This window comes from Ipomoea nil, unplaced genomic scaffold (assembly GCF_001879475.1).
Source record: "Ipomoea nil cultivar Tokyo-kokei standard unplaced genomic scaffold, Asagao_1.1 scaffold2510, whole genome shotgun sequence".
NCBI lineage: Eukaryota > Viridiplantae > Streptophyta > Magnoliopsida > Solanales > Convolvulaceae > Ipomoea > Ipomoea nil.
In genome coordinates this window covers 302,489-312,652 of record NW_017618938.1, presented here as the reverse complement: position 1 = coordinate 312,652, position 10,164 = coordinate 302,489, and the positions used below count along the sequence as shown (strand labels likewise).

The window sequence follows — 10,164 nt, the reverse complement described above, 5'->3', positions numbered from 1 at the left end:
TCCCCATATGACTAGAAATAGGGCAAAAATTAAGTATTCTTTTGTGCAATTTCCAATCATTATCAATATAATGCACAGTAAGACACATATAATTCACTCTTTGCAATGATGTCCAACTATCAGTGGTAAAAGAAACACTAGCACAAGAAGATTGCAAAAAGTTAGATATATTTTTCTTTTCATCCAAATAAATGTTGTAACAATCTCTAGCAACAGCCCATTGTGATGGCATACGAAACCTAGGACAAGCCGTGAATATGCATTTTCTAAACCCCCTTACTTCTACAAACCTAAAGGGCAATTTATCAATTATGATCATTTTAGCTACAGACCTTCTATCAACACAATATATATCATCACAATACTTACTGTCAACACAATAATAAGAATCAACACACATTTAAAATTAAAATCAAGACAATTGTTCAACATGACATTATATCAATTAATAACGTACAATACTTAACTAATTAAGATAAAAGATAATATTTAATATTTAAAAAAAAAAAAAAAAAAAAAAAAGTTACACACACTCTTCCAAAAAGTGTTTTGCCCACAAGTCTCGAATCTCATCTATTTCGTTGATAGAGTACGAATTTTGTTCAAATACCTACAAAATAATTTAATTAATCAAATTATTAAATATGTTAATTAATAAATTATAATTTATTTATACATAGTTCTATTTAATTTCACTTACCTCATCTAAACAGTCAATTGATGAATATTTTGTCACCATCTCATACATGTATCGCAATACATAATATCCACACTCAACACCTCCCGGTTGTTGCGGACACTACAAAATGTATATATATTTTAGTTGTTGAAACAATAAATAAAAAATTGAAATATTATTTTAAAACTTTAATTTTCATACTTTGCATTGCTTCCAATTGCCAGTCCTAGGCCCTCGTCCGTTTGTACGAAGAGATCGAAATGCACTATATTAATTATAAACATGTATAAGAATTTATAAATAATATAATGAAATTTCAAATACTTATATTAATGATAATGTCTTTACTTACATATTCACACAAGGTTTAACTTCAATGGTGCGATTACAAGCCTTGGGATCAAACACATATACGTTTCTTGAACATACGCAAATCACAAGAAGTAACCAATGGTGTCTACATAAAAAACACACATTAAAAGTTTAATATCAAATATTTCAAATAAAGTTATTAAGTTATATTAATAAAGTAAAAGAACCATTTTTCCTTACTCTTGATGATAGGGTGCTAAAATGAATTGTTTGTTCTTGTGCTGGTCCATGACATGAATGAGATATGTTGTAACGGCAGCAGAATTTAAGTTAACCATATCCTCTGAAATCTGAGTTGGACACGCAAACCCAATTGACGTGACTCCAGACTCATTACACAATCGATTAAGAAATCTGAAAATTAACAAAATAAGAAACTTTAATAAACATAAAAAATAAATGTATATAGAACACAAGAATAAATACAAACTTACAATATAAACACTTGTATAATTGAGACGTCAAGCCAATTCATCATCAATAAATCCTGTATATCCTCCATCATCACATAAATATTACTCACGTTTCTATGATGGAAGATTGTTTGATCTATCTCCAAATCAATGTAGTCTTTACCAGAAGGTAAAAATATCAACAAATTGACTAACTGCTTGCAATTGTCCCCCAAATGCTGTAAAACATCATCGCCAACAATTGGAGGTCGTGTACCAATAGTACATACTTCACCACTTTGATTTTCATTTTTTTTATTTTGTCTTGGTGAACTTATTTTGACATTTTCCTACAAATATAAAAGTACAGTTATACTAACATTATTTAAAATATAAACAACAAAAACTAACTTAATAAATAAATATAAAAATGCATACATCATCTAAAATAACTAAATGCATAGGCTATTGTGCAAAACTTGCCACGATTTCTCCCACAATGGAGATGGCATAATACTGAGTTGGCACGGGGAGTTAAAATTCCTCTGCACAACCAACTACCTCACCATCCAAAATTTTGACACAATTAGGTAACAACGGCTAATGATGAACCACAGTCTCATTTATAGTCGGGTGAACCACACCATTTGTAACAACAATTGGTGTATCACCCAGGGCATATTGCAAGACGAAAAGAAAATGATATTTTGATTATTGAAAAACTTCTAATATTACCTTAATTGTGGTAACTGGATATGCATCAATTGAATGACAACTGCTATGGATAGGAGATAGATCAAAAGGCACATGGACACTTTGAGGAGTTCCAACCGAAGCATCTTGTGGAAGTGGATGTGTCGTCGACATGTTCCTCATCAAAATATTGAGTTGCTGGTTGAGGATATCGATCTTGGATTGCACATCTAACACTGTATCTTGCTTGCATTTCTCCATCAATTTTTTGACATCATCAACCGTAATAACCTGTTTTCGCTCTGGTTTACCAAACACATCCCGTATGGTGGAGTATTTACCAACTCCTCTTACAGAACCCGAATAATCTTCCTTACCAAGAGCTGCTGACAATATATCATGATGTCTTTTCGGTTGAAATGACCCTTTACTAACTTCTTCACATTTGTCTACCTGTTCCAACAAATAAGATAAGTCAAGTATTAATATATGAATATTATGTATTATTATGACATTTTTTTAAAAATAGTACTTACAATCTTATGAAACACTTCCTGTGTTTTTTCATTCGGAATGTAATAACTTCCATCTTTTGATTTTTTGACTCTTGCTCGTACCCAATCAAAACTACGATCCTCAAACACCAAGGACGAGCTAATAGATGCACACGAAGGTTGTGAAGATAGAGGGTCTGATATCATCCACTCTAGCCGTTTACCCGCATATCCAGCAGAACCTAAGAAGTGTGGATGCTCATTTAATGCACATCGTTCCCTCGCCTTCTGACGTATTTCCTATAATTTCATCGATATGTTAATATAAATAAAACACTTGAACTACTTATAATTAAATGAGCTAAATATACCTTAAACTGCTCGCTTTCCCGGTCTGCAACAAATCTTGCCCATTGCTCTTCAGTCAAGTAGTCATAAACCTGTACGGGTGATTCATAATTTGGGTGCTTATTGACAACATATTCACGTAGCAATCTACTTTTGAAATCTTTCCACCTCGATGATGCAATTTTCAACACCACATTCTTCTTTGAATCATCTTGAATAGCAAACTCTTTCTAAATAACAACATACACATATGCAATGAGTATAGATAATTATTACTTATATCAATAATTGACAATTTATATAAAGTTATTCAATACCTTAACATCTTTCCAAATCGTATCCTTAATGCATTGATCTACACTATGCCAATTGTTGATGTTGATATCAACTTTTGAACGAACCGAAATCCCAATATAAGACACAAATTGTTTCGAATATGGTCCGATTGGCCTATTGTACTCATCAAATTCAATTGAAACATCTTCTGTCTTCTTCTTCTTCTTCAAATTTTTGCAATTGTTGGGGCCTCTAGTGTTGGGGCCTCTTCTTTTAGGCGCAGACACAGATGTAGGGTCTGAAGCAAAGGTAGATGCAGACTGATCAGACATTGTTGTCTTTGCTTTGTAGATTGAATTAGAAAGTTCATTATCACTAGCAACCATGTCTTTTTGTAATTCTAATAATCCAGTGAAACTCTTATCGCTCCATCCATTCTTTGCTTTTAAATTATACAATTTAAGCGCAGCAGTTAACTCAGTAAAGTTAGTACATCCAGAGAACAAAGGTTTTTCAACATTGTCAAACAATCTTTTAAATTCCGGAGGCATTTCACTAAAATCTCCCTGCACATCATGCATCATTTCATCCATTCGGTCATTATCTTCATCATTCTCATCATTGCTAGCACGAGTTTCATCATTCTCTTCATTATTTGCATTAGTTTGACTATTTGCATGACTGTCACTTTCTGCATGAGATTCACTGTTTACATGATCTTCATTCTTAGTAGCACTTATACTAGGATATAAGTTTTCACCATGCCATACCCATCGACTATACCCTTTCTTAAAACCACGGCGTATCAAATGACTCTTCACTTGCTCAGAACTACGAAATCCTCTCAAATTTTTACAATCACAACACGGGCAGACTATAAATTCTTCGGTCTTTTTACTTTTATTTTTTTCAGCATATTGTATAAACTCTTGAACCCCTTGCATATATTTAAGTGTAGTGCGTTTCTCATACATCCAACTTCGATCCATATCTGTTAATTGATAAAATGCTAATCTAAGTACTGTGGAGATATGTTGGACGCATTTAGAAACGATATTAGGTCATTTAAATTGAAATCAAAGTACTTAATTCATAATCAAAGAACCTAATCCGTACACTTGATACTTGCATATATATATATATATATATATATATATATATATATATATGTCATTTCGAAAAATCAAAATTCAGTTGGTCTTGATTGAGAAGCCTTTAACTTTATGTGAACAAAATTAAAGATCGATCTTAGCAAGTTAGAGGAAATTAAAATTAAGACTTAAGACTGGTAATAAATTACCATCCCTTAAACAAGCTAAGGTATTAATTAAATTAAAGGATGAAAATATAATTCCCTCTGCCAAGAAGCTAGATCCATGATAGATATTCTCACATCTTCCAGAAGCCAAATGTTTTCAAAGTTTGATCTAAATTAAAGGCTGGATTCTGACAGGTTGAATATAATTTAGGCACACCAATCAGATACAAAACTGAACTTTGTATTCTAAATAGATCAGATATATGAACAATGGATGGTAAAGGCTTTAATTTTGGGCTCAAAATGTAAGTACGGTTTCTAGTCAATTGCAAATGGCTATGAATAATTTGAAGACTTTGAGGTAATCAACATAACTTAGGCTATCTTTCATGCTTCCATTAAAAAAATAAAAAAAAATAAAAAAAATAAAAACAAAAAAATAAAAACGCAGATTATGATGCAACTGATTGAGGTAAACAACATAACGGGAAGGCGAAGACAGATCAGAGGAAGCGATTCATGCACAAAAACGGGAATTCAACATACAGATTACAGAAGTAGAGGAATGGAATACCTTAAGAGAGAAAGAGAGAGACAGATCTGAAGGCGCAGCGACGTACGGGGAAGGCGACGGAGACAGATCTGAAGGCGCAGACAGATCAGAGGAAGCGACGGAGACGGTGGTGATGTCTGGCGACGGAGACGGTGGTGATGTCTGACGACGGAGACAAACGGACGGCGACAGATCTGTGTGGTAGCTGTAGGGCGGAAAGTATGTAAGCGACGGCGACGGCGGAGTATATAAGCGAGAGATCGGTTTTACGCTAGGGCCTAGGGGGTTAGATGTGTTTTTACTCGACTTTCCGCGACTCCTTAACTAAGCGGTAGCGCAAAGTTCTTTCTTTTAATTTTTTTTTAATTAATATTTTTGCGACCCTTTCTTCCAAAACCAGAAGAAAGGGTAGAGGAAAATATTTATAATTTTTTTTGAGTTAATTTTATTTTTTATCCTAGATTTATAAGCGACAGTTCATTTTTAGTCTTTTTTATCAAAATATCTACATTTGGTCCTAATATTATTGTGGCATGGTCATTTTTTATTCTCCTTCAACAAAATTGTTGAAATCGTTAAATACAAAGGCATTTTGATCATTTTTATACAAAGTAAGTTGATTCCGCTATATTTTTATATTGATAGGTAAATTCTTTGAGCAAGACAGAAAGCAGCAGAATGGAAGGCTTTGATATGTCCTACCATTGTAACAAAGTTGAAGCGAATTGAGAAAGATGTAACATGTTACTTGGTAACACAATATGATTTCTTCAAGTTTGGTTAGACAATTATATGGGGATCATCAAGAGGTTGACTTGGAAAGAAAAAAAACATTTTCTTGTAGAAAGTGGGAGCTATCTGGAATTCCATGCAAGCATGCAATATGTGCTATTTGGAAAAAATATGGGAAAGGTGCAGTGTTTGACTTTGTCCATCCATGTTACTGAAAAGAAACTTGTTTGAAGATATATAGTGGATGTATCAAACCCAGGGCAGTGGCTTATGTGTGACAGAACCACCCCCCCCCCCCCCCCCAATTGCCACCTTTGTATTCTACCAAGGTAATTAATAATTGCCTACTCATTATCCTTTGTATGTGTAATCTATGAACTTTGATTTAAGTTTTGATGCTATGCAGGTTGGGTGGCCAAAGAAGCTAAGAAAAAAATCAGTTGGTGAATTGAGTTAAGATGAAATTTCAAAATCCATAAAGCATATTCAACTACATTGTTCTCTATGTAGGCAAGTTGGACATAATTCAAGGAAGTGTCCATCTAATCCAAATAAAAATGTATAATTTGATATAGTGTTGCATTAGAATATTAATGGGGAGTATTTTTTTTTTTTTTTTTTTTTAGTTGAAGCCAAAGAAGAGGGTCATTTATGCCACCAAACAAATCCCCATTCCAGTTGCCTTCAGGACAGCACCAGCAATAGGATGACCAAACTGGATTAGGGCAACAACAGCAGTAAGAGGATGACCACACTGGATTAGGATAGCAACAACAGTAAGAGGGGAACCAAAATTACTATGAGGCAATCTAACCGGAAAAAGTCATATTATACAAGAAGCAAGACAATCATGAATTCCAAATTCTTTGGCAACAAGGGTGACCCAATAGACATTGTATGACTGCAAATTAACTTTTGATTGTTTCTATTTTGGAAACTTTAAATTGAATTTGTTGTATTGTAATGGTAAATGCATGTATGTAAACAGTTTAAGTAATGTTGGTCAATGCTTTGAAACATGAAGTTAGTTTGTAGAATTGTCTATCTAGTTTTGGTTAATGAATTTTGTACATTACCAACACTCACTTTTTGGGAATTATAGTGCAGGCTTGGTTAATGAAATCTGTACTCTTGCTTACTAATTGTGTACACTGACCATTTATGTCTTAAAAGATACCAAAACATACATTATCAAAAGATATCATAATTCATACATTACCAACAGATACCACAATTCATACATTACCAAAAGCTACATTACCAAAAGATACCTAACTTCATACATTACACATACAGACCATAATTTGGATCAATCATTACCAAAACCTACAACCAACAAACACTACATATATTACAATCAACACTACTACAACCTTGTTCATCCACTTAAACACTTTGCCATCATCTTTATCACCTTTATTAAGCTTCATATTTAATTTTCGTATTTCTTCATCTTGTCGGTTGATGCGTTTTAGGAATTCCAAAATTATTCGCTTTGAACGATAGCACATTGGAGGATCATACAAATCAATAAATCCACATCCCACCTTTAATTTCTTTGGATTAATTCAAACAATATTTCATAAATTAGCTTCAAATAGCCCGTACAAAAAAAAAAAAAACAAAAAAAACAAAAAAACAAAAAAACAAAAACAAAAAAAAAAAACCTTTAAAAAATTAACTTACAATGCCACCGGAGCTTTCCCAAAATCTACGACCTAGATTTTCATTTGTCCATGAAGTTCGAATTTGCAGTTGCTCACCACATCTACAATGGATAATTGGAAACATTTCTCCAAATTCATAGTACTCACTTCCATCATTAGAAGAACAAGAGGAATACGAATTAGCCATACCTAGGACGAGTAGATGGAGAATGGTTTGTGCGTCTTCTTTCTTCTCTTCCTATTTCTCTTCTTTCTTCGCTTCCTTCTTCTTTGTGTTGTGCGTATTGCTATTCCATCTTCCAGATTTCAGAATGCATATGCAAATTGCCTTTAATAGCTTTCTCGCATCTCACAGATGAATTTTCCCCTTTTTAAAAAAACTTAAATTGGCCGTTTTGCCCCCAAAAATAAATCTCTATCTCTATCTCTATCTCTATATATATTAAAGCAAAATGGTTGGCACAAAAATTTCCCCTCAAAAACTTAGGGGCATTTTTGAAAAACCAAATGCATAATTATTAACTAACCATATAATAATAATAATAATAATAATAATAATAATAATAATAATAATAATAATAATAATAACAATAATAATAATAATAATAATCTTATCTTACTCTATATAATAGCAAAATGTTTTTTGCCAATCAATTTCCCGCCTAAATGAAATTGCACCATTTTAAGGTATTAACTACCAATTAAATGAAATTGCATCATTTTAAGGTATATAATGCAGCATACTTATCTATTTTCAATACATGTTAATCTACAATTATTGTTATTTAATGATGAAGCAGGTAATACATTCCAGTATTTTTAAGTTAACATTTTATTATATAAATTAATTTATTGTTTACTGAAAAAAAAATTAGAGTATCCGATTTTAAAAAATAAGATTAACCTGTTTTTTTATTCTTACAATTTTGTTGATCAACAACAATTTAATTGTTCATTCTAATATAGTTTTGAGAGGGAATTTTTTTTTTTTTTTTAAAGTAATCAGTTACTAAATTGAAAAAAAGTTTTTTTTTAAAATTTAAATCAGTTGCATGAACAATAATATTGGAGAGACGAGTAAGTTTAAACAAATAATTATTGAACTGGTATTAAGTAATTAGAAAATATGATGTATTTCTTAATTTCGTTTTAAACAATAAGTTTTACCTGAAGATGATACTGTATTTATTAGTTTGTTTTAGATCTGCTCCGGTCACCCGATTTTTCAGATCGGCATTTGGGGAAGAAAGCAATTCCACAACGGCCAAAAGCTACGGTTAGATTATCTGAAAAGTTTTTTAGCAGTGGATTACTTGGACGTGCAATGATTTAAAATCGAGTGTGTCAAGAAGCCGGAAACAGAGAAGGTTCGCGTAAGTCAGTGAACATTTTAGAGAGAATGACGAATGGAACAAAGTAGACGGAAGCGCAATCTCAAAAAATATGGATTAGGGTTTGGTAATCAGGTTTTATAATTGGGTTAATGGGCTCGGGTATTGGGCTGAAATGCAACGTAACTGGGTTATATGGATAGATAATTAAATGTTTATTGGGCTTAGCATTGCATGTTTTATTTTTTCTTTCATGTCATGAAATATTTCATATTTAGTTTAGATTTATATATGTTGTGTTGGTGATAATGAACCACAATCGATTTAATATCCGTAAAATAATATTTATATATATACACACGAAATATATATAAAATATTATTGGATATATATCCGAAATATATATATACACACAAATATATATAAAACGGATCCAACGGTTATATATACATGTATATCTACGAAAAAGATATATCAATATATATCAACCAAAAAGAAAATATAATCCTTAGATTATAGTTCCAAATCAACAAGAAAGAACGGATTTTTGCTTAGAGCATAATCCAAAAACAAGAAGAAGGAGAAGGAAGAAAGATTCGTACGAGTTAGGCAAAGTGCCTGTCTTTCCTTAAAACCTTATTTGCCACCTCCCAAAAGTGCTAGGAGCGTTGTGGCCTAGGCTTCCCAGGATAAAACGTACAACGGTTCGACGTTTGAGCACCCAAACGAACGAACCCGGCGAACAAGAGCACGGGCAAAAGCACAGCTTCAAGAATGGAGTAGAAGCAGAAGTATTTTGAGGCTTGGAAAAATATCTTTCTTGTGTGTTGTTGTTACTTTTTCCTTAGAAAAATTCTGCTGCACTCTACCCCTTCTTATATAGGGATTGAGGAGTGAATAGCCTTTATTATGGCATTTAGGGGCATCCCTACAACTCTTGTAACAGCAACCATTAAATGGGTATTAATTCAAATTAAAATTGGAATTAACTCAAAAATTAATTCCATAACAGCTGAATTAAATCCCAACAGTCACAAACAAAAGCTTCAAGCCAAACTTTCTGCCTAAGTAGTAGTTTCGAAACCACTACTTTCGGCTTCGGCCAAGGGAGCCACGCGAAACCTTGTTTCATGCATTACATTGTTTCATTCATTCGTGGTGGCCCACAGTGAAACATTATTTCATGCATTACAATGAAACATTGTTTCATTCTTATTATGTGGCCTTACAGTGAAACCATTGTTTCACTTTATTTCATGGTGGCACACGAAAGAATTATTTCATTTCGTGGTGACACGAAACAATGAACCCTTTCATTTCGTGGTGACACGAAATAGTGAAACCAAGAACCAAGTTTCATTTTGTGACT

The 10,164-nt window shown here is 32.7% G+C and overlaps 1 protein-coding gene and 1 long non-coding RNA gene across 3 annotated transcripts; one reads left to right on the top strand and one right to left on the bottom strand.

Moving 5' to 3' along the window:
• Positions 1 to 383: 383 nt before the first annotated feature.
• Positions 384 to 5,372, bottom strand: LOC109153561. 2 transcript variants are annotated; one of them, XM_019301417.1, is made up of 12 exons: positions 5,151 to 5,372; positions 5,087 to 5,112; positions 3,296 to 4,245; positions 3,002 to 3,208; positions 2,673 to 2,930; positions 2,179 to 2,589; positions 1,486 to 1,793; positions 1,232 to 1,405; positions 1,032 to 1,136; positions 881 to 944; positions 701 to 799; positions 384 to 610 (listed from the first exon to the last, which is right to left on the bottom strand). In XM_019301417.1, exons 3-12 carry the CDS (start codon positions 4,241 to 4,243, stop codon positions 524 to 526), a joined length of 2,661 nt encoding a protein of 886 aa, XP_019156962.1. In that variant the 5' UTR covers positions 4,244 to 4,245; positions 5,087 to 5,112; positions 5,151 to 5,372; the 3' UTR covers positions 384 to 523. The 2 variants fall into 2 exon arrangements, with proteins under 2 accessions (XP_019156962.1, XP_019156961.1); XM_019301416.1 differs by having other exon boundaries at positions 5,087 to 5,372.
• A 692-nt stretch (positions 5,373 to 6,064) lies between these two features.
• On the top strand, positions 6,065 to 6,471 carry LOC109153598. The gene is made up of 3 exons (XR_002049545.1): positions 6,065 to 6,126; positions 6,204 to 6,356; positions 6,424 to 6,471. It is a non-coding gene; the product is annotated as an uncharacterized LOC109153598 (long non-coding RNA).
• Positions 6,472 to 10,164: the final 3,693 nt, after the last annotated feature.